This window comes from Dermacentor andersoni, chromosome 7, assembly GCF_023375885.2.
Source record: "Dermacentor andersoni chromosome 7, qqDerAnde1_hic_scaffold, whole genome shotgun sequence".
Taxonomy (NCBI): domain Eukaryota; kingdom Metazoa; phylum Arthropoda; class Arachnida; order Ixodida; family Ixodidae; genus Dermacentor; species Dermacentor andersoni.
In genome coordinates this window covers 77717752-77742647 of record NC_092820.1, presented here as the reverse complement: position 1 = coordinate 77742647, position 24896 = coordinate 77717752, and the positions used below count along the sequence as shown (strand labels likewise).

Genomic DNA, 24896 nt, shown 5'->3' with positions numbered 1-24896 from the left:
GTCGCGTGGCCGACAGCTTGAAACTAATTAATTTCGCTGCCTTTTTTACCATCAGCTCTTCCACCCCACACAATATCACTCATACTGTCCCTAGTGTGGAGCAAACGCCACAGTATAACATTGCATCTGGAAGGGCCCACTCCCTCCGGGTTACTCCCCTATTCCTTTACCTTCACCTGCCTCCTGGGAGCCTGCGCAGACCAGCTTAGACCCGCAAGAGCAGCGACGGCTGGTCCGGCGGGCACGCGGAGTGGCGCGAGCCAATGGGGCCCTGAGCTAAGGGCTCCACCCTACGAGGAAGTCGCCCCAACTCATTGCAAATAAGTGTTTCTTCCTCTCTCTCTCGGTCACCACGGCGTGCCTCATAACCAAATCTTGCTTTTAGCACTTAAATCCCCACAATTCATTCTTTCACTGCCTTCACTATAGCACCTGAGGTCGTAGGTTCGACACCCACCAAAGATCCAAGGCTCGTAACCTTTTCGGACCACGCCGATGTTCCGCCTCCTATGCTCCATAGAATATGTAAATATAGAAACAAACAAGCAAATAAATAAATGGACGCCCTTATCAGCGTTTGCATGCACACGCGCCATGAATTTCGGACGCCAAGTTCGGACTTCGGGGCAGTAGCACTAGATCACTCCGAGTGTTGTTAGGGAAGCGAGAAAAAGGAGGCCCACTGCAGCACACCTCTCATGCATGTCTTGCATCGACGATGGCAATAGTTTGTCAGCATATAACTTCAATGCTAGACTTATTACCGTTGACCGTCGCCGTGGGATGGATTCTGCCGCAAGTTCTTGTGGAGCTTGCGTACTTTATTTTAATAGTAACAGCACAGATATCTTCTAAATAAGTTTTTTCATAATTTTCAATGTACTGTACAGCGTCTGAATTAAACGTTTTTTGGCATCATACTTCGAATGTTTCCAAAATATGTTTGTTAGTAAATTTTTTTCGTACTGTGTTTTTTTACACAGTGGACGCTTGGGCGAGCTGATAGTGCATATAGGCGAGCTTATAGTCCCAAAAGCCATTATCTCACCATGAGAAACTCTACAAGGAATGAGCACGAGACTACCTTTAATCACTCGGCGTTATTTACCAAGGAGCTCAAGCGCCGGTATAGATGTTTTCTAGTGCATAAAGCACATACTTGGACGAGCTGGTCATAGGTAGGGAGACACACACAACTGCATGCTATCCTTATCGAGGAAAGGGCTGCCATTTCTCAGTGGCTCAAAGTTTGCGCATGCTTGAACTATTCTCTTGCGTGTACGAACCCGTGTATTAAACCATCGATTGGTTAATAAACTACTGCTAACAGAAGAAAAAAGTGTTCGTGTGTGTGTCTTCTTTTGGCTGTCTGTCTAAAACTGCTGCGGTAAGCATTAGAATAGATGTACCAATAAAGCCGAAAATCAACTCGATATCTAAGAATGCGTTTAGATCACGTATACCTATCGGAATGCGGCCACAACGTCCCTATCAGAAAATCTCATATGACACGTATGCCGCACATTCAATAATCTCGTATGACCATATGAGAACGCATCTGAAACATAAGTGTTCTCATATGATCATACGAGATTATTGGGTATGTGGCATACGTGTCATATGAGATTTTTTGATAGGGGTATTTTCGATCGCGATCAGGTCCGATCGAAATTGAATATTTCCATCGGGATTCGTTTCCTTGCTGAGGTTCAGGAAGGGAGCGATCGAGAAATTTGATCCGGATTGGGATCCATCGTGATCAAGATGTTCAGATGGGACAGTAGTATAACTCGCTACTGCCCCTGAGCAACCACAGGTGGTTTGATTCAAGGTTCAGGTCACTACGATCGCAAACATGATCACGTCCTACGACACAACAGATAAAAATGGGCTCTACAGGAGAGCTTTTATTCGCGACAGCACGGACACGCTAGCACCACCAAAGTCCACCTTCTATGCACGCTGCCAAGGATTTGACGTCAACTGGGTCCATCACTCCACCGCACTTGATTCCTGGTTGCTTGCGCGTACACGGCCATGGTGCACTGGCACCTGCATGGAACGTTCGGCATGACAGCATTATATTGTGCACAAAAGCGTAGAAGAAAACGCAGTAATAAATTTCGAGTACGTGCATGGGTTAACAGAACGCCTTGTGCACTAATACAGTTTCCATTTTGTTTTTTGATGTAACAACTGTGGTGTCTAGTTTTTCAAAGTTGTTTCACATAGGCTGGATGCCACGCTGTGCAGAAGACAGAAATACAGAAAAAAATCAATACCTTTTGTTAAGCATAAAACGAACCAAATTGAACACTTCTTCGGCATCGTCAAAGGCGGTGGCTGTTCCTCCACTTGCAATTTTGAGTTGTTACAGCTTCAGTTGTTAAGGTGGGTTTCGAAGTTCCTTATTCCTTGTACTTTACTGCCTTCTTTTCGAAAAAGGGTTTAAAAACTAGGTTTCTACCTGGTGTCAGTATTTCGGTGATGTACATATATTTTGCATTAGTATAGTCACATTGTGCGTGGAGTGAACGGCACCTTAGCTTCCGTGAAAAAAAAAACATCTCAGTTTCATTGAAAGTCAATAAATTGTAAGGGGCTGCAAGGTTTTGCGTTGGCTTTGCTTCTAGCACATGTATTATAAGACTACACGATGTGACATGGCGCGATGTTGCACGCACCAGGAAGAGCACCGAAGACGTACCAGGCGTGTCACAACTCTGACACGATGAGAAACGGTGACAGCATCGTTGCTGGTGTCACACCCCCAGGGCGCGTAAGATGAGACCGATTGAAAACCAGCGCCTAATGGAAGCTGTCGAAAACCCGATGTCTATGACGAGTTTCCAGCTCTCAAAGTCGCTCCCGCTCCATTCAACCAAGAAAAGCATAGCCTTTAAGATCCGCAATTTAAATAAAGAGGGCGCCATCTTACGAGACGTGGTTCTGGACATCACCTTTGACTTAGCTGGCGTTCGTTGCACGTCCCGCCGAGACCAGTGCGCCATTGTCCAACATGAACATTGCTCTTCAACAAGAGCGCCAATACGCTTTCGCACAACGCTGATGTCAGCAAAGGCCGCTGATACCGCCCTTGCCGAATCGATTGAGCTACGCATCACGGTGCGTCGATTTGGCTTCGTCGATTTTGAAGCCAAACGTACCTAACTGGTCTGTTTGTGGTGGCGGCCTAACTTTCCTCGCGCAAGCTGTACAAAAGCTGTCGATGAAGTACAGCGTGAAGGCGCCTGTTCAGATTGCCTGTGTAATTGTAATCGCAATAAGACAGGTCCTAGAAATTTAGAGTCACATGTAGCTACCTTTTCTTCTATAATTGCATGTGCCAATGACGATACTTTGCAATAGTGAAATTAAACAACCCAGCAACGCTGCAACGACGACTTTCGGTTAAAACAACCATGGTTGCGATAGAATTCTTATGCCGATTTGTGTCTTACAAGTGTCATGGGTGTTGAAATAACATTTAAGCAACCTTCTCATAGATACTTAAATGAACTACGGAGATCAGGCGAGGTATCCACCCCTGCGGTGCCACCTAAGCACACGTCGAGAGCGAAAATAATACGTAAACTGCCATCAAGATTCACGAAACAGAATTTCGTAAAATATATGGAAAGGCAGGCGTAAAACGTTCGTTCTACGTACTTGTGTCGGTGTTTACACTCATGACCTCTTTGTTGTGGTAAAAATTCTTTGGCTCATTCGCGGCAGTTTGTGGTAGGTAGGTAGGTTCCTGTCTCACCTGGTTTCATAAAAATGATCTTGTAATAGCCCATTTAACAATGTATGAAAGGTGTTTCGCGTTGTTTGAATATATATCGTATAATATAATCTGGAGATTCTCTCCATCTCTCTCACTGCCAATAGGAGAGACCTCACCTAATCGTGCATATAAGGGACCAACAAGTACCTGTACAAATACGATCTCAGAAGTGTGGAAGCCTGGTCAGGAACATTGAAAGAAAAACACTATTAGAGGTTGAAAAACAACATTATGCAGAAACAAATTTGGAGTTGTCCAAGCATATGTAAGTATTGTGCCACTTGGTCATCTCCACATTGTGTGGTGCCATTGTCAATCTTATCAAATTTAATTCGACCAATATCAACCCATATCGGTCGTTATCAACCTTATCCGACTTGATGCGACCCTTATCAATCCTAATGAGCTGTTATCAACCTTATCGAACTCGATCCGACACTTATGAATCCTTCTCTGTCCTAATCAGCCTTATCAGACATGATCCGACCATTATCAGTATTTCCTGACTTGATCCGACACTTATCAATGCTTATAATTATGCTCTATATGAAATGATCCGACTATTGTAAGTACTTATCACTCTTTAGCACCTTATCCATCAACATCGAGCCATTATCAATTGTAACAAGACCCATATAATCCCTCATCACTCCTTATCTTCCTTATCAACTTATTGACTGCTTATCTGTGTGTGTTGCATAGAGCGAAGCATGTGCCTCCAGAGATCTGGGACATTTCGGTCGCTGAAGGAACAACCCAAAGGAAGGAGAATCCTGCGACTCCCGAAATGCATCGGGGATGTGAAGTGTTCGGCATGAAATGTTGGCAAAACTGCAATTTTCCTGATATTTACAAGGCTCGAAGTCTCCTCTACATGAGGTCCTATAGAAGGCTTTTATATTCCCTCATCACACAAATTTTTCAAGAATGTCATCATAGAAACTGTTCTCCTTCATATTTGTTTTGTACTGCCGGTACAATCCGTTAATATGGTTTAGATACATTCATCTTCTGCAAGTGTGGGTGTTTAGCCCAGAATTTTAAGCAAAACAGGACAAAGAAAGCGCTCTAGAAATTTAAGGTGACTGAAACACAATCAAAGGTCAGAAAAGCACGCACGTCCAATAAAGACATCCAGTCCGGCACTGTTTCTTGTGCAGCGTACATACTACCCACTGCTCCCTTCTAATAAAGAGAAAAAAGTGAGTGTGTAGCCCAGCGGATAAGACACTCGGCTTGTGAGCACGGGGTCGTAGGTTCTAAACTCATCGCCGCCAACGCTTTCGCTTTTAAATGTATCCTTTCGATTTTATTTTAATAGTAAAACATTATATGCCCCATTATGCGAAAGGTAGTCGGCGTCAGGGTGACCGAAAGATGGTACCTAAAATGGCCGACTGCACAAAGTGTAAGAACATGGGAAAAAAATGCTCGGTTTGACGTCAAAGTTCTCAGGGAGGCTCTTGTAAACAAAATAAATTGATGGCCTTGAAGAAAAAATTCGGTACGTTTCGGTCTGGGTGGGAACCGAACCCGGGCTTCTGTGGTGCCAGACAAAGCAGGCTCCCTCGATGCCGCAGAACCTCCGCGGTTCGCGTTGACTAAAGGCGTGTCTAGGGCGTGCGTTATTGCACACGGCACGTCACAGAGATCGGGCCGACTGAAGGTGTGGCCTAGTACGTGGGTCATTGGGTAGGTGACGGCGTAGCCAATGGGGAGGAGATGGCACCTCGTTTATAACATGAGCGCGTTCTTGACGTTCCCAGGTCTGCAAGTGGTATAATGCTTTCGCATTCCCACACGTAAGCGGTCTCAAGTGTCTCTGACGAATTTTTCGCCTCTGTGAAGCGCATTGTGCTACGCTTTACGGACTCGCGGACAGATTTTCTGAGTGATCAGCCTGAGGAATCCAAAAAGGAAATTAATGCATCTGACGTTGGGATCAAACTGGTGACGCTGAGCGCACCAGCTCGATGGTCTAACCACTACGCCACGATCTGGCGGAAATGCCAGATAGCTGTTTGCGACAGCTGTGAGAGCCTCGCGTCATATGGCACGAGCACATGCGTGGAGGCTAGGTTATAGGCTACAGGCAATGAGAGCAGTCTCAATGCTCTTTGCGTCATGAGTGGGAGCGTTAGCTTCTCCCATTCTTGCCTCGCGGCATCTAATGCTTCGAATAGACTCCCGTCAAATAAACAGCTTGCTTTGCACAAACACGTTGGTCCATTCGGTAAATCTTCGAAGAACCCCAGATGGTGCTGGGTGGCCAGCTACCTGCAAAATACTTCGCCTAGCATTGATTCCCACAGCGCGTAGGATCTGCAGATTCTTTCCGTGCCACAATTCCCTACCACCTTGCTAAATCTTCGGTTGTCCTGAAACCTTGCGCCGCTCGTGGTAACCTTACGCAAAGCAAACGGCAGCTGACGCTAGGAAATGCCTACGCTTAGCTGAAACGGAGAGAACGGCTCTTTCATTGGAAAGCGTATAATGAATTTCTGTGGCTTTATTGCGATACCAAACACACGGGCATTCAAGGCGCGTTCACGCCCTCGTGCTCACCCTATCCACGATAGGGTTACCAGAACCCTATCGACAGTGCATGCACTCGCCGTGCGCTGAGGGTTACCGCCATAACGAAAGTATAGACGTGTGTGCTAACAGAACGCGCATACAAACGGTTCGTAGGACGCGCATAGAAATAGCGCGTGCAGGTCGCACTGAGTTCGCTGCGCTGTTCTCACATACGCAGTATTCATGCCGCCATAGCCGTGCCCTGCAAACGCAAATGTCGTCCTCGCTGCTGTGGTTGGTATCCGAGCGTTACGCTCTAGCAGGTTCTGTCAGAGGAAACTACGCAAAAGAAGAGGTTAGCAAACTTGGAAATGGTGGCACGCTGCGATACGTATACAGGTGAGGCGATCCCACACGGGAATCTAGAATGGCAGAGGTTTCACCTCGCGAAAGCTAAAATATTTGCCCTTGCGATCGCTTCCGATTACTGCAATCACCGCTTCCGGATAGCTCAATGCTGGATTAAAGGAAGAAAAGAAAACAAGAATCAAAGAAAGCTGGTTGCTGTCATCCACGCGGCTTTAAGCTTTAGCAACGGGGCTCACTGTGGTGGTGCTGTAGCTCACAGGCGCGCAAAAAAACATCTAGTCATGCGGCAGCGGTTCAAGTTGTGTTAAATTGCTCAGGTTACAATTGGAACAAAGCTGCTGCACGTAGCTGTTACAGTCAGCATGAAGCCGCGAGGCTGTCGAGTTTACAGGTGGCTTCAGTGCATAACCGTGTGCGCCATATGTTGAACTCAGTGAGCTTATCTACTTACGATTAGATAGCGCCAGTTTGCTGACATATGGAACTTCAGTCAAGGGATGGCACTAAAACATTACAATACACTGAACTGCGCCATGGAGCTCGACACCAGCTGCCAAAGCCTGCAGGAGACTAGCCCGTTAAGGAGAGACCGAAAATTAGCCTTGCCTGATTGCACCGCATGGTTCCTCATAGAAACTCAGCGCAAAAAGCTCAGAAACAGCGACAAGCAATTTTGCGAATGAATAATGAAATCTTGAGGCGTGACAGAAGCTACTCTACATAACTACGATGACAAATAAAATGTGTAGAAGAAAAGCTATAGACATTCACCATACACAGAACACGTACACCCCAACATATACAACATGAAACTATTTATGCACAGTACAGCGTTCACTGCACAGCGAGTGTCGCGGCTCTTGAAGCCTTGATGAATTCAGGTAGCATACGAGGGCTTATTGGCTGGTCCCGTGCTGCTAAGTTAGTGTACCCGTGATGTCCGCGGTTAAAGAACTATCCGTAGACACGAGTAGCGCTGGGTAACAAATTCAGGCCCAGATCTAGCACAAACACAAAGACAGTCAAGAAGGGCGACGGTAGGACAGCCGCCGCCTTAGCTCAATTTGAAAAGTATCGCACGCGTTATGTGGAAGGTGTGGGTTTGGTGCCCACTGGTGTCAAATTGTCTGTTCGCCTATTTTGTTTCTGATTTTCCTTATTACTTCGTACATTTCAATTAGCAACCGCACATAATCTCTCCTATGTATTTATTGACTCCATACTTTGTTAGATTCATATAATTATGACTCTTTTTTGTCATTCACAACCAATTGAAATATCTGGTTGAGACAAGAGTCTAAACGAAGGAAGATTTATAAGCGCTTTTGCAGGATGGGATGAAGATGCCTGCTGGCTCGGGGTCCATGCGACATGTTGAAGCATAAGGCATGGTCTTTGAAGCATACTCAGTGCGGGAATTATGCGCGATCCTTTCGAATGGTAAAACTCTTGAGAGATTTGTTTGGGGCATGTCTTACTACAATGGCACGAAGCATGAGTGCGCTGAGCGCCATATTTATTCTTAGCTGTCTAACTAAGCACATCAGACATGTTAGATGTGCCATAGGATCGAAGGACCGAGCGCGACTTTGCTACAAGGTAACGTCCTTACCGACAGTCCGAGGAGCAAAGCTCTCGCCTTCGAGCTGTCCTCTAACAACGCATTCCAGCAAGCTTAGTGTTCTTGGAAGTGTGATTAAGTGGAGCTTTCAATAGAACGATATTAGTTTATTTTACCACGCTTGGTTTGTGGCTGCAGCGTGCATAGCGCGTGTCGTGGCCGACAAACGAAAGAGTACGAACGACTAACGACATCACTCGAGAGGTTCGCAGGAAAATTAGCGGCTTGGAGAGATTAACTCTAAAAGACACGTAATGTCGTGGTAGCTAACGTTTCGATAAAGAGACCTGACGCACGTACGTGTAAAGCGAAAGCGCGGATTCATATCCCACCCGCGGTCAGTTGTTTACTCGTCCACTTTCATTTCCCTTTGTTTATAATATGAACAGTTGAAGCAAACAAGTTTTTTCCCTGTGCTTTCTTTCGAGTAATTTTCTGCTCACTGCCTATGGTTTGACTAACCAAACTCGGGCCCCCCAGTTCTACCTTTCTTCTCGTATCTAAATAAATAAATAAATAAATAAATAAACGTGTGTGTTTGTGTGTGTGTGTATGTATATGTGTGTGTTCGGGGGGGAGGAAGTTTCAAGGTAAGAAGCGCTTCATCGACAACATGGCTATGTGTGAATAGACATACCGTATTAAAATAAGCAGCCACCATCAGCAAATCTTCGAGCGACGATCGGTCCCTGGAATGAAGGACAGCATTATCAGATAGTGAAAGACTCTGGGTTTGAATTGTAAATTGACAGTTTGTTTACGGTCAGTTATGGCGTATAATACAACTGTTATGGACGGGCGCTAGGATCAGTAGAGCAGTCATGATCAATCAATTCATCTTTAAATTAAATTTGAGGAAACATACGGTACACAGACGTGAACAAAAATTTCGCTTTGAAAGAAACTTCCGGCTACATTTTACTGCAATAGCAAATATATGGGCACTCCATGCGAATTACCGCCGTCGTCGTTGCCGTCACTGCGAGCGTGGCCGTGAGCTTCACTGTAATGTCTAAGTACAATGAGATCGCGGCAACGCGCCGCATGCTGTAGGTGCGAAGTAAAGCTTGCAAGGATGAGGCGAGAAGGATGATGGCTTGGTGCAACGGCATCTTCTCGCGCACGCCAGGGCGGAAGGCGGGAAGAAGTGCGCGCATTAAGAGCGAAGGAGGAAGGCGCTACGTTAGCGCGTGTTTCCTCTTCTACTCCGGCTGCGCAAGGAGCGGCTGAGCGCTGTCACGCGCGTCCTATCGTGGAGGTACATTGCGCTGGGTTCGAAGGCTAGGCGACGCGAAGTAGCTGTTGGCTCCATGTGCGCTGTGTTCTCGCGCGTCGGGTTTGCATTGAAGCTTGAGAAAGCACGAAGGGGAAATTCGCTCGCCGCTGCTGCCGCTCTTCAGCATGCCAGCGACAGCGAGTGTGCGTGGTCGTCGATTGAGATGTGTTCATGTTTCACAGCAGTATCACAAAGTTTTCACAGCAGATGATAACACATTAGCATTACTTGGTATAGCTATCCAATAATTTGCTGTCGCAAGCAATGCGTCCCCTTTCGCGCGAAACTGCGACTATTTAGACGATTCATTGCAATCATTCCTTATTTGCTGTCATCATTGGCACATACGCCGTATACGCCCCACATACGCCCCACCATATTTGTCCTCAGAGCCAGGCTCACGATACACGTGATGAGTGATAATAAAATGTGAATGAAGATGTAAGGAAACATTGCGAAATGCGGGCGTACTTAATCAGTTAAGTACAATTTCTAAGTTTACCCCCGAATCGCCATTCGCCACGTGCTTTTCCAATGAGTTGTTCTTTCAGGGAACCCCGGCCTATAGCATTTATGTGCCAGAGAAATGACCAAACAGACAAAGACAGAAAAGTACTCACCATTTCATCGCAGGAGTACGATAGCTGTCAGCAATATGGCCACGCTCATACTAAGCGTAGACAACGCCGAGAGTGGACCAAGGAGCGAGCCTGCGTCAATGTAAGCATGGACATATTTTAGAGCCGCTCACGTCGCTTCTAAAGTAAATGCTGAGTCAGTGCAGCTACAGCAGGCGGAAATCTATACGTCTAATGCTACCGAGAGAAGACTGGCGTTGTAAGCGTTCCGGAACCGCCGAAATATTCAGTATCGCATGACTGGTTCTGCGATTTGAAACGGATTCGTTGACAGAAAGCATACTGCGGCGTATGTTAAAACAAAGCTTCTCTTGGTAAACGGTGTAGTGCTTGGACACAAAGCTTATGGCGAAATTGTTCTGCGGAAAGCCGCAAGGTACAGAGGAAGGTTCATGAAAGGAAAAGTTGTCCCACCTGACTGCAGCAGTAACGTGTAATTTCGGGTGGAAGCTACAGTGTGAGCAACCCGTTTGTGTGGATGGACTGTCGAGTGGATGACAATTTTCCCTTTCATAAACCTAAAGCATGCGTGAGAATACAATCCTGACCTGTGGGGTGCATAAATATAAACATTCCATGAGAAGACACGTTCTGTAACAGGAAATTAAACACAATTGTATGTGCCTAATCTTGTTGTATGTAATGTTATTACCCTCTTCACTAACGTTTAATTTCACATATATTCCATCATATACGTTATATATGGGCGCTATAACGTAAAACTATTCCTAACGTTTCTCTTCCAACTCTACAATCAGACATCCGCAGTTGGTAAAAAACTTTATTGGACCACCCCCACTTTGCCTGTCTGTCAAGCGACGTCACGAAAACCGTGATAGCTCCACATCTAATATGACGTGTACACCCTGATTATGCAGTTTTCAACCAAAAAAAAAGAGAAAGATGGTTATTTCTCATTCGAGGCCTTTTCGCCATTAGCCCACGGCTATTGGTCAAAAGTTTTCGGGTTGTGCCCACTTCATCTGCCTGTCACGCAACTCACTGCGTCACAGTACATGTACGCGTTGAAGATGCATTAATATGCCGAACAAAACCGAATTTTTTTCTGAATAGCCGCAGGCTGCCCCGTTGCTAAAGGAATAAAAGACGGCTGCCACCGATCGCTCAGGCACTGGCTACTCGCACCTGCCGGAGAGCATGGGTTTATTTGCTTATAATATTCTGCGTGGACGCGTAACGTTTTCGAGCACTTTCTGCACGTTTACGACCTCTTTCTGCCAACTCTTCTTTGCTGAGGATCCGTTTTAGCGGCATTCTTAACCTTCCATTGCACGCCGCCGCGACTTTCGACCAGCCATAGCAAGCTAAGGGGAAGCGAACCAATCGTAGACGCCGGCACCACCCCTTTTATCCGGCTGTCTATTTTCTGTGGGCTGGCTCGGCCCCAGCGAAACCATCTCCATTTGAGGGTGCTCCTCACCTTCTGGCGGCCAATTACGTACGAAAAAGCGCTCAGTCTAGGTAATGTTATCCATTTCGAAACGAAAGAAAAGTGAGCTCTTATAAATTAAGAGGACGTTTGATTGGGCTGTTGAGGCAACGCTGCGTGTCACCGTCCGATGCTTGCGTCAACGGTTACGCAATTTTTACCTCAGGAGATTGAAACAAAAACACATTGGAATAGTTTTACGTTTTAGGGCCCATGCATGCTTTTTACTGCTTGCCCTCGACTGTTTCTTTGGCGCACTTAGTCATTCTGCATCAAAAGTTAATCCACATTAGTAATCATCACGTCCTTTAACCGAGGCATTAGGACTTTGTGTGCCGGTAAATCAAGTTTATGCTTGGTTAGCAAGCCTCGTCATGTGCAAGTATTTTTATGATAGTTTAGAGTGATGCGAAATTGTGTAATAAAGAAATTAGAGCCCCAGAGAGCTCATTAGCCTAATACAAGGCTGTTGTGATGAAAACCGTAGTTAAATTTAAAAATCTAGAAGGACGGCGGAAGCCGCTAAAGAGACAAAGAAAAAAACAGGCAATTTCAACAATTTCCCATTTGATCAACATTCTCTGAGACTGGCCGCATACGGTCTGTTTCACGCAACTTGAGCCAAACTATAAGTTTAGAGCGTTTCAGCATACAAAAGTGAGACCAAGGGCATGTTATTCGTAGTCGTCGTGAATGACGCTGTTCTTGAAGTTCGATTATTTAGCTACTTACGGTTCAATATGACAATTTTTGAATATTCATTTTAGACCACCAGTCGCATTTGAGGAGCCATTGCGAACTCATAAACAGCCAGTGAAGTTGTTCCCATGTGGTGACCTCTCTCGAGAGTACTTTTTGCCCACTCCAGAGACGACGATTATTATTTGGGAACGGGATACGCAGCAATGTGTGTAAAGTTTTCTTTAATTGTAGTACAGTAGGAGACACCCCAACTTTCCGGCGAAGCTAGTACATAGTAGGAATCTCTACCATGTCCTGAAATCTGCGTATAAAATTCCAGTGAAATAGCTGCTTCACTGAAGGTCCACATTTAATCTCAAAAGGCAGGCACGACTCCAGAAGGATGGGAGCACCTAAGCTATCTGAGCTTGCTGCGGCAGTAGATATGCGGCTTCTTTCCTTAACAGGAAGTCCCTTCATTCCACTGCCCCTCCTCGCTTTCAGAATTGAATTCTGGGGTTTTACTTATACCAAAACCATGATTTGACCATGATGTGCGCCGTAGTGGGGGACTCCGGATCGATTTGGACTGCCAGGATCTTTAACATCCCGCAATGCATAGTACAGGGGCGTGTTTGCATTTCGCCCACATCGAAATGCAGGCGCTGTGGCTGGGATCTGATCCCGCGACCTCACGCTTGGTAGCGCAACACCATAGCCGCTAAGCTACCACGGCGGGTCTCTTCGCTTTCTATATGAGAGAGTTTTAGAATAGGGGCCCCAATAGTTTGGGGCCCCAAAGAACTTTGCCGGCGTTAGCGTTGGGGCACGCAGGAGTGAAGAGTTTTAGAATAGGGATTTGTGTTTGCGGATATCGTAGATAGCGTAGGATAGCGTAGCGCCGTAGAGGCGCTGACAGCGCCTCTACGGCGTCAAAGCTATTAGAAATGATTAAATCAAATATACCATTTTATGATAGGAATGGTAATTTTGACTTGCGTGTATTTGCGTTTAATTACAATTTAGAGGTTATTCTGTAAGCAGCAAACAATTAGTTGCGCTTAGTTTTGAGCAAACCAACATTACGTGCCTTCACCAGCCAAGCTTAGCCGTGTTAGGCCTACGAGCCATAAAATCCACAATCTAATTCAGAATCAGCGGCGTCTAATGAATCAATCTTCATAGCACATGCTAGTTGAGAGAAAGCGGTAATCGCAGTCACTTCTAGCTTGCAAACTTCACGCGGCACCACGAATCGAACAGAGTTTTGTGCTAGGTTAGAGCCGTCGCTTCGATGGGTGCCGCCATGTTTGCTGACGCAAAGCTTTTGGGGCTGCTATGTGGGCTCACGCTAAATCGGTGAAACAGCGTTCCCAATGCAAAACCCAAATGCAGTTTGGGTCTCGCGCATGCGCAGCGGCTCCGACGCTATTTCTTTGGGCCCTAAAACGTTTGGGGCCCCTATTATAAAGCTCTCTATTGTTACGGGGAGAAAAGACCTCGACGATATATTTACAAGATCTGTACAATGGGCACAAGACAGGCATACAAGATGGAGCTTGTGTGCACGACTATCGGCGATCATCTTCGTCAGTCCTCTCACCGTCGTTAGCTCCTGCAGCGCTTCGTAGCAATACTATCGTGCCAAAACTCATGGTCTTCTACGGGCTATGTGCTTTCATTCCCTGTTCATTGTTTAGACAGCGAGTTTCCACAGTAACATTGCATAAAAAACACTAAAAAAGTTTGGCACCCCTGAGAATTGTCCCTAATTCGAGCCATCATTAGCGAGGGTCATAATAACGGGGTACGACTGCATGTAGTGTGGATGATTCTGCCATCTTCATACACTGTGCACTCAACTTGTAGCAAAAGCAGTCTATCGATATTTTATTCTTGACGGCGAGAAAAATTTCCAAAGCACGTCCACGATCCTTAATACCCTTTATGTTCAAACTTGAGACAATTGAAATATATCCGTTAGGTCTCGCCTTGATCAAAACAACGGCAGTCGATTGTACCGGTCTATCGCTATTAAGAAGAAACATGGAAACATCAGCTCGGACTTCCCCCTTATTCAGTAGCACCATGTTATTGTTTTGAGTTTTGAGTGATGCTACATAATTGCATGTAGTTATCTGGTGTGGAGTAACAGAATGCTTGAGATAAGGGCACTATCAATGAGCTTTTGAGGGCCTGCCTGGAAATCCAGGTAACGGCAGCTTAAATACGTATGAAGGGAAAATGGGTTAGCAAGGTGGGAAGCTATGATAGAGAAAAAGATTATAGAGCGGTCATCTCATAAGGAGATCACAAAAATAGGGAGGAATCTTACGACCTGAAATGATCGCTGAAGTGCGTTCCTCGACGAATTATCCTGAACCTGCCAAAGCGATACTTGCGTACCTGACGATGAAGGGGGACCGGCCGAGCTGGGGTCGTACAGAGGCAGCTTCTCTGCCATAGCCATGTCGATGCCGATGTCGGCGTAACTCTGCTTCGTGTCCATACAGTACACCGAGAACCACCTGTACTCGTTCCAGTGGTGGCCGAGGGGCAGCTTGACCATCACATCCTTCCTGTCATAGCGCTCCAGCTTGCCGGTCCTGGATGCGTGAAACGACGTATAAGCATAGACACTTGTAAAGCACGACCGTCAAGATCATCACCGTCACGTTCCCGTCTCCTGAAGATGAATACTTCTCTTAACAACCTACGACTACCCTTGCCTTGGGTGAGCCGACTCCCTTTTGTCTCTTAAGGTATATTTCTCTGTCGCCCTCCACTGCGTCATTGAACCTTTGCAGCCACTGTACAACTCCAATATACCACGGGTTGTCATTACAACACATCACAAGACCTACCCAAGCTCATTAATTTCAACAAAATAAAGAACCAATCGCTTTTGCTAATTGATTCATATAGTAGTCTTTCTTTATTTTCTCATTCTTCAGTTTAAAATTTCTTACTTGTATTCTTACAGTTTTGACACTAGAGGTTAACATTGGTCACAATGCATTGTTTTTACCACATTTCAGCTTCATATCGTCCGTGGCAGTACCTTAGTGTTTGTGGCATTGCGCTGCTGACTCCGAAGTCGCGGATTCAGTGCCTGCGTGGCGGCCGCATTTAGATGGTGGAGAAATGCAAAAGCATTGGTGCCACTTGAAGGGCCTCAGCTGCACATTAAAGAACCTCAGGTGGTCAAAATTATTCCGGAATCTCCTATTACCGTTTGCCTCATATTTAGACCGTGGTTTTGGCACGTAATACCGGGGAATATTTTTCGGCGTTGTTTGCACGTGGCAAAATAATTTATGAGTCAGAAGTACCTGACAGATACGAGTTAGGCCTTTCTTTATTGGACTCTAAAACTGCTTCGTGTTAGTTTCGAAGCCAAGGTTCTGATTTTCAACGTTTAAAACATAGGAACACCGGTGCACTACCCATCTCCAAACTTGGCGCGTGCGTCTGTAGTTTAGCAGAGATAGACGCGTTGCTCATTATTGTAACGCAAGTTGCCGCTAAGGAGTTTCATACAAAATGGAGCCGCCACTCAGCATAGCCAAAGTAGCAGCTTCCGTTTGCAGCATTTCAAGGGTGTAACAAGGCTAAGGATATTCAGGCTAAGCTGGTAGAATTGAATTCACGCAGTGGCCCCTTCGTATAATCTGGTCCGCTGGTGCCCATGCTTTCGATGCGGCAATCAAGCTCTGAAAGGTGAATAACGGCGTCGTTAGGGGTCACTCAGTCGTGAATCGCAGAAACGACGTTTCTCTGACAGTGGGATGCACTTGAGCCGTTAGTGAAGCAGATTTTCACAAGTCTTGGGTCAGTGCCCAACGTGCATAAAAGCACAAAGTGCACATACTCGAAGGCTGGGGTGCGCATCCTTTGTATCTGTTTACACTCTTGCTGAAAATGCGTATGGAGGCAGAACGTTGTGATGACAGAGGCGGGCTCGATCACGAAGCTTTGTTACTATATCATGTTTGCCTAACATGCTGAACGTAACCTCGCTGTACTGACACAATTCTTTTCCTGAAATCTAGGACTTCGTTGGGTAATATCTTGTTGCTATTACGGCAAGGGCCCAGCGAGGATTTGAACAAGCCGGAGGGATTATTTGCGGAAATGATGCCACGCTTGTGCCAGAATGGTGGGCCCTGAACCAATATCTATAGACTACCCTAGACCACAGACAAGTAAAACGAAATCATGTTCCAATTCAGCAGCTTCACTTTTACCGCCACCAATCTCCCCACATGATTCAACTCTGCAGCGCTTCGGCACTGGTACGAGCTATTGAAGAAGAACCATCTTGGTAAGGAGAACCCATCTGCGGAAACTCGATGATATAAAATTTTCCAAAAGCAATTGCCTCAAAGCCTTTCTGTTTGGCCTTTGTCCCTGGGAGGACGGTGCTGAGAGGGAGCAATGTTCTCTGGGGACTATAGTTTTTGGTTTTAGAACAGCTTTGTGGGGCTGCTAACTTTAAGAATTTGGAAAGGTTTGCAGTATTTCCAGTACGATTAAGAAGGGACTGGGCAAACAAATTTTGTGATGTAAAGTAAAATAAGTATAGCGCTAAAATGTACGGTAGCTACTCTATCATTGGCGAAAATACAAGACACTGACGAAAAACTACAACTCACCTTAAGGGCTTTTATCAAAGAAAGGATGGGACCACACTGTAACCTCCTAGGCGTCATGTTTAAGTCATCCATGCTCTTCTATTAAAGTTTTCTATTAGACTTTCTGGTCTATCAGTGTTTATATGATTGTATTGGTGATTTTTCATTGTTTTGTTGTTGACACATATTTACTTCACGAATTCATTCCGATACTGTAACGCTGTCTCTAAAAGCCGGTGCCTCGGTCCAGAAGAAATACTGCGCGTGAGCTTTTCTTCTTACATTTCAACTGTTGAGTGTTCTTAGTGAAATGTTCAAGTATATATCTCCTTTCGATGTATTTCATGTTCATTTTTAATAGCCTATTGTGTGTTCATTTGTTCATGTTTCTTGTCTCATGTTCATTTGTATTGTTTCATGTTCATATGATAGCCTATTGTGTGTTCTTAGATGCATTTTTTTTACTGACGTGCTCGTTGCTCTACCTAATCCTCACCACATCTTTGAAATTCAGTAACGGGATCATAGCTTATTATAAACGAATATAATTTTAATATTCAAAGGACATTGCGCAGTTGAGCGGCCGCAGTCGTCGTAATCATATTCTAGGGTGTGAGCTATGCTAAACGCTGCAAAGATACAAAGACCCGCCCTAAGCCGAATTTCTATTAACATAAAGGACGAGCATACCATTACTTCCAACGAATCTTTCAAAAGGACCCTACCCGATGGCCTGAAATACCTTATATTACCTTATGCAGATTTCACAAAAACACTACGTTTTACCATTGCAGTTCCAGAAATTACCTAAGAAAAACAATAATAATTAACGACAGAGCGTCAGCATAACCGTCCGAAATGGCTAAGTAATCGAAAGAAGCAACTTTTCGAAATAAGTTTCATGTAACTTGCATCACGTGTACCTTTGTCAAGCTGTATTTTATAGCTAAAATCGATTCGTTCAGGAAACCACTGCAATTGCGCCTAAGATAATGTTTTGAAGATTGTACTACCAAGAGCAGAAACTACCAACTCTTTAGCCTCTTAAGAAAGGACGGGGCCCAAGAGGTGATAATTAGCACTTGATTCCTGAAAGTGTGCTGTCATGCACAGCTATAACGAAGACGAGTAGACAAAGAAAGCGAAAACGTCTGCTTAAGCATTTTTAGAGCACACGTCAGTACATTTTTATTCTTCAGTACATTTGATTTCAATGCAGTTCATCACATCGTTCTTAGACGCTCATATTTGCGCAGTTAGGGCCAGTCACTGCTAAGGCTGACTTTATTATGCGAACGGCGTTCACGATTGAAGCTCCAAGTCTATTCTGCTTTTCTTTCTTTTACAATAGTCATACTAGAGAAGGTACTTTCAGCCTCTGTGCCAGAGTGAGGGAAGGATAAGAGCTGGACCAATATAGAGAGCTGGACCAATTGTTACGCGCCCTCCACCTATTTCATTATAACTCACCCGCATCTCTTCCTATTATAACACGAATTCTTGAGTCAATCAACGAAAAACTTATAGAAGCATGCTTGGTTTGAGCGCGTAGTGGTGACCAGATTTTGTGATTTTCCTGACTTTTGGCAGAGCTTAAGCTCCAAACAACAAAGAAAAATGCCGGAACTTATAAAATCACCCTACATTTTTCCAAAACATTTGCCTGATGACCTTAAAGTCCTACCAAGCAGTGAATATGCTGAAGCTAACATGCAGTATGGTAATTAGCCTACGGCTGGGAACACATGGAGACGGAGGAACGCAGATACCATTCTAGTAGCATTATCAATTTCACGATGATACGAGTTCGCGTGTCCTTCGGCGGCACAGCAATGGTTGATGTGTCTTCAGAACAGCTTCCAGATTAGTATCGAGTGCTCTGAGCACGCCATGTAGCTTCGGCTACAGCGCTACATTATTTGAATAGAAAGTACAAGCTACCAATGTCCTTGTGCTTCGGTGATAGAAGGCAGGTGCCTTTTTTAGTTTAACAATGATGCAATACGATTAGGACGAGGAGTTGAGCAACTGATGCAGTAAAAGTACTACGCCGTAAGTGCTGTACCGGAATCAGTGCGGCCAGAGTGCTACTCACTTTCCGTCGTCGTACATCAGGTGGGTCAGCTGCTCCACTGGAGGGTTTGCACTGGGACCCGCCACGAAGAAGGCAGCTGTGAGGAAATTCGAGAGCGCACAATTTTTGCGGGTGCCCTGGCTTGTTGCATATTACCGCTGATACAAAAGCGCGAACATATTGGCACGATGACCAATAAGCATGTTCAATTTCGTACCAGCCTCTAGACAGAAACGTCACGAGACGTCGAACAGAGATGATGCAGAGGAACCACATGGTGTCGTGAAGGACCATAACATGCCTCGTTTGGTGAGAGCACGTTTGTTTAAGATCAGAATGCCTCATTGGCATTACAATCGTTGCCTCTTTTGCCAATCTTCATCTCTTAAACATGAGCTGGATGTGCCGGCGGCAGCCTTCCTTATGTATATGGTTAAATAAATATATATGTAGACCCTATGTTCATGTTGGTGTCTGAAGGACGTGTAGCTGTCGTGCGGTTTGGAAAATGTTGGTTGAAAGAGCTGATGTGTGTGTTGTGTCAACAGCAATGCAGTGTCACCTTTGATGGCACAGGCGAGGGGATATTGAATAATCAGTGCATTGCACTGCACTGTTAAACGCTTCAAGGCCAGACCCGCAACGTTTAAATACCGTGTGCTGATTCACAACGTGGTGTCTAAAAATGCGAAAGCGGTGTGGAATGCTTGCGTATACACCCTTTACTTTTGACTACACGCACTTGGGTGATTTAAAAAACGCCATGAAGGCAACGCGACCGTCTAATGAGAAGGTGTGTGATGCAGATGCGACTATATGTAGTAAACTTCATGCCACACTTCAATCCCCAGTTCTCGTGGCTCCTGGTCTGTCGCCGACACTGCATGACACTTTGTTCGCGTTTTCCCTCAAGCATCCTGCTGACGCTCGACGACGCGCTTTGCTGCATACGAAAATACTTTTTGCTCTGTGCGCCTTTTCTATCGAGACGCTTTCTACTCCTCTGTTCAGAGGCATTTTATGCTAATTCAAGCACTGCCTATAATGATCACACGCAATGCCTATCACAATAATAACTGCGCAGAAAAATACCAGGAACAAGATCGTAAAAGCAACTTAGTAGAATAGGCCAAGCAATCCATGATTATTCAAGCACCCAGGCATATCGTAGCGTTATAACCAAGTTGTCTGCCTTCTTTGACAGAAGCGACGGCTTATTGAAGCACATCGTGTAAATGGGATTTGCGTGCATGAATGCCCGCAGGGTAGTGTAAGGCAGGGCAGCATACGCTGCCCTGCCTGATTTGATGTTTACTGAGCCTTCGTTCGGCGTGACATGACGCCATCGTACTGTGCAGGGAAGATGTAACGCTTCGCATTATACTCGTCTTACAAAACTGCGTTTATTTCATTAATGTGTGCATTTTTTATAAGAATTTCTATGCAGTGGAGAGACAGAACAGTACAATAGGGACAGTAAAATATAGATAGAGAAGAAAGACACAAATAAACACGCAAGGATATTCTTGTGGTACGACTTAGTAACGTTCGTCTAGGATGGACAGAAAATTTTCCAATTAGAACACGCAACAGCAGACATTGCTTCCGAATGTATGATGTACGCAGAGTATTTGACAAATGTGCACGTTGTGGCGTGGACATGTACAATTAGGTACACAGGATGCCTAAGCAGTTGAAGGTGGTCTATTTCTCAATGCACTCATGGTAGGTGCTATCGATAGATTGTAGTCTCCAGATTACGTCAATAATTGTATTTCTGTATGTGCAGCCGACATGCACGAAAAGCCTATTCATTCACCATTCGCATAACTCGCCCACAGTGCAAGTGTCAAGAAAATTGGGCAATACTCACACCCTGGGCAATTCCCTCCGTACTCGAACTGCCTGAGCATCATGGTAGCGCTGTCCTTCAGGATAACCTCGGCAGCCATGGTACTCTGTTGCCTGGGGTAGAGCTTGCCCAGGCTCTGCTGCTTGGGCAGCTCGAAGTCTGCCGGAATCTTGACGTGGCCGAAGTCGGCCTGCAATGCGATTGACCACGCGAAAAGAATATGCAGTTGAAGATCTGAGCGGAGGCCGATAAGGCACGGGCATTAAGGGTTAACCGTCGTCAAACTTGGCAGTGTACCCCAACCAGCATGCTGCTGGCTACGGTGTTTCAATTGGCTAAAAAAGGTGCAAAAAATGATGCAAATAGGATCCGTTTGCCCACGCAACTACTAACACATACTTGTATGAGAGATAGAGAGAGAGAAGCGCAAAACTACGGCAAACGCGAGTCAGTGCATATAAAATCGCCACTAACACTTTGCAGAATACATGCCCACACCAATGAAAAAGGCAATTTACTTATTTAGTTCCAACATTTGAAAGTCTCCCGAAGGGGTATGACATGAGATGTGGCTGAGTATAGTCATTGTATGGGCTGTTCAACGATTTGTTTGAAGCGGAAAGGCCATTCTAGAAAAGAAGGGTTTCCCCGGATGGAAAGCTCTCATTTAGAGGTCAATAACTGGTCATGGTATAACTATTGTTCTGTGTGACAATGGTCCGGCGTCTTAAGTTCGTAGCATAGCTGGCACTTTTGCTGGGCACAATGAGGGCAGTTCAGCGACGCATGATCTATATGCTCGTTCTCTGTAGCAAAGTCCCACGATGCACAGCGCGTATGGTGAATAGAAAAAGAAAGAAAGTTCAACAATGGAGGCAACACCAAGGCGGAAGCGATGAATTGAAACTAGGTGGAAAATAGGTGGAACAAAAGTGGCAATCGACGACCACGATCGAACACCGAAAAGTTTTGCATTTTGCATGTTGGTAAACCAGGAATAAAGTAGATAGTGTGATGGCTCCAGCTGGTAATCACAACACACACACACGCACGCACACACACACACACACACACACACACGCGCGCACACACACACGCGCACACACACACACACGCGCGCACACACACACACGCGCGCACACACACGCGCACACACACACACACGCGCGCACACACACACGCGCACACACACACACACGCACACACGCACACACGCGCACACGCGCACACGCACACACGCACACACGCACACACGCGCACACGCACGCACACGCACACACACGCACACACACGCACACACACACACACACACACACACGCACGCACGCACGCACGCACACGCACACGCACCCCCCCCCCCCCCCCCCACACACACACACACAGGACAACGCTGGACTGTTTTACAACCACTGTTTTAACAGTGGTCGTAAGTCCAGCATTGTCCTGTAGATTTTTTACTTGTGCTCGCGTTTATACCTGCTGGAACCATCACGCTACCATTATACACCAAGTTGCCCAGAAAACCACCCTACTCAACAGGAATGAAGTGTTGACTACACACGAATATGCTACTAACGACTAAATGATAGCCTGGCAGTAGCAACCACATCTAACGATTACTGAAAGAGAATGGCACATTGGGAAGAGAAGGAAAAAAAAAAGCTCAGTGAATAGAATTACTTTCGTGTGACTCGCGTTTTTCTACATCCAACAGTACACATTAAGCTGTTCTGGATCATGCACAGAATGCAACAAAACGTGCAGTACATGCAAAATCGCCAATATTCTTAGTACGTCATTGTTTCCCCGAGAACACTTCGTCAGTGTAACCAATTGTCAGAACATGAATGAATGAATTAATTTGTTTTTTTAGCTACTAGAGGTGGCTCTATTCTCCCAGTTCTTTCATTATCTCTCTCACTGAATTGTTTCCGCGCACATTGCTCTGTGATACATGTTTCAGCATTTCCTATTTGTTTTGCTATAGCAAATTGCAAAAATAGTTGCGGCGACTGTCTTCTTCTTTGGAGTTACTGTTTCCACTAGTCGCTATTTATGAAGCCATTAATATACTTACTTGAATCAAAGTGAACGACAACGGAATTGGCCGTTTGGCAGCACTAAATTGAGCAGGGGCTTGGATCGACTTTCGAAATGCCTGGCGTATATGCTGCTCCGCATTTACAGCAGTTGTACCGCATTTATCGAGTGAAGTCACATTTGCAGGATGTACCGTTGTAGTGCATTATTTCACCATCTCGTTACAACATAATCATTGCAGACTATCAGTCACCCACAGCCTCCCGGCCCCTTCGCTCGGCGCGCATTTACTGTCATGATATGAAGATGCTGCGAGTGATCAGGTAAAAAAAAATATATGCATTGCGGCTTGCAGGAGACTTCGGGAAGCGAGGGAGAAGCTACACTGACAGGCTCCAAGAAATCATAGCAAATTGTTAGACGAAGGCTCGACAGATGTGCCAGCGTTTCAGCCATTGTGTAATACTGATGGCCGAAAAACTACGAAAATTGCGCCACTGATTCAAGTGGAGTCAATTTAGATAAGCAGAACTTTTACCGCACCCATGAGTTGACTACCAGTGACGATAATAAAACAAGAGTGGTTGCTTAATACAAGGAAAAAAGTAAAGAACAGATGACCTCGCTTTTTTACTCTTTGGGAAGGCGATATTATTTTGGGCACTGTCTCTTTACGGAGTTTGCGGAAATGGTAGGGATTGGTTGAGCCATGACAGGGACCAAAATTGCGTGACCTGTAGGATAGGACTGCCGCTGCAGGACCTACTAAATGGGCCATCAGCTCCGTCGACGTATTATGTCGCGTTTATAAGTGGTAAGTTGCAGCAAATCAGTGATAAAACGTACAAAAACGGTAATTACGTTGCTTTCAACTGGAAAGAAAATGAACTTTGGCTGATTCCGTGCACTTTTTTTCACAAGGCTCACTGTTGCTCTTCCTTTCGGCACCGTGATAATGTCAGTGTTCGGACGCAGCTCTCCCGGCACCATGACGATGCTGATTGCTACTATCAGGCCCTTTGAAACGACGCGGACCCAATAGTCACCTAGCAGGCTCGGGTTAATGGGGTTGTATAGCTATTGTACTCTAGACTTTCGCGTATATCGCTCTTCGATTTTGCTTTCTTCATTAAAACCTCTATGTCTATATTACCAGTTACCTATAACTGTAACGACTTTTGCTCTATGAATATAGCTCCTGATCTTTTTTTTTTCAACAAACATTTAAACGTATCGTGCTCATCTCTAGCGCTTACCCGTTAACGCTCACACCTGCGTTGAAACCCAGTGTTTCTGTAAGGTGGGCGCTTCCTGAAATTCTTGCTAGGAGGATATTTGGCTTCCATTACGATGTGCTGAGTCATCTCCGGAATTATGCTGCAGCAGACACACGCCTCAACCCGTTGCAAGTCAGCCAGCTCGGGCCTCAATTAGTGAGGCACTGCTACGTGTGTTCTTGTGCGGATTTTCTCTCCCGGCTTCCTTCCTGTCATATTTGTCGATCTGCACGGACATCTCTGTTACCATCTTTTCTTTCAAATTTGCTATCTGTGTTTTCCTCACATTCTGTTTGACGACTCCGGCCTGTACAGTTGAAGCATCATTTACACCGTACTTGACGGCCAAATGTTTTGATCATTTCCTTGATTCCCTGTCCCAGCATTAGGCACATATTTTTTCCCACCCATGTTCCTGAACGTTTCTTCAAAACAAATTTTTGTCTGTTATGGTGATGATACTGATTATAATTCGTGACCAGTTCCTTTCTAACGGGTGGGTAGACTGCTTACCCAAATAAGAATAATTAAAATGAAATAAAACAAATTTCGACATTGTGGCGCCTTCTCAGCGTGGGCGTTTGAACAAAAGGGCATAGTTGCTCTCGGTAGAGCAACACCTCCGTGATCACAGGTGCAGCTACGACTGAATTTGCACGTTCTTTGCTGGCGATCGTAAT

The 24896-nt window shown here is 45.4% G+C and overlaps 1 protein-coding gene across 3 annotated transcripts in view; it reads right to left on the bottom strand.

Moving 5' to 3' along the window:
• Positions 1-1881: 1881 nt before the first annotated feature.
• LOC126534275 (protein Skeletor, isoforms B/C-like) overlaps positions 1882-24896 on the bottom strand; it is a 37472-nt gene continuing 14457 nt past the window's right edge. For all 3 annotated transcript variants that reach the window (XM_050181543.3, XM_055072775.2, XM_050181542.3), the window contains 6 exons: positions 20921-21089; positions 19069-19144; positions 14746-14945; positions 10191-10280; positions 8932-8983; positions 1882-2052 (listed from right to left, as the gene is read on the bottom strand). In XM_050181543.3, the coding sequence (XP_050037500.2) occupies positions 10195-10280; positions 14746-14945; positions 19069-19144; positions 20921-21089 (531 nt within the window). In that variant the 3' untranslated portion in view covers positions 1882-2052; positions 8932-8983; positions 10191-10194. The remainder of the gene's footprint in view (positions 2053-8931; positions 8984-10190; positions 10281-14745; positions 14946-19068; positions 19145-20920; positions 21090-24896) is intronic.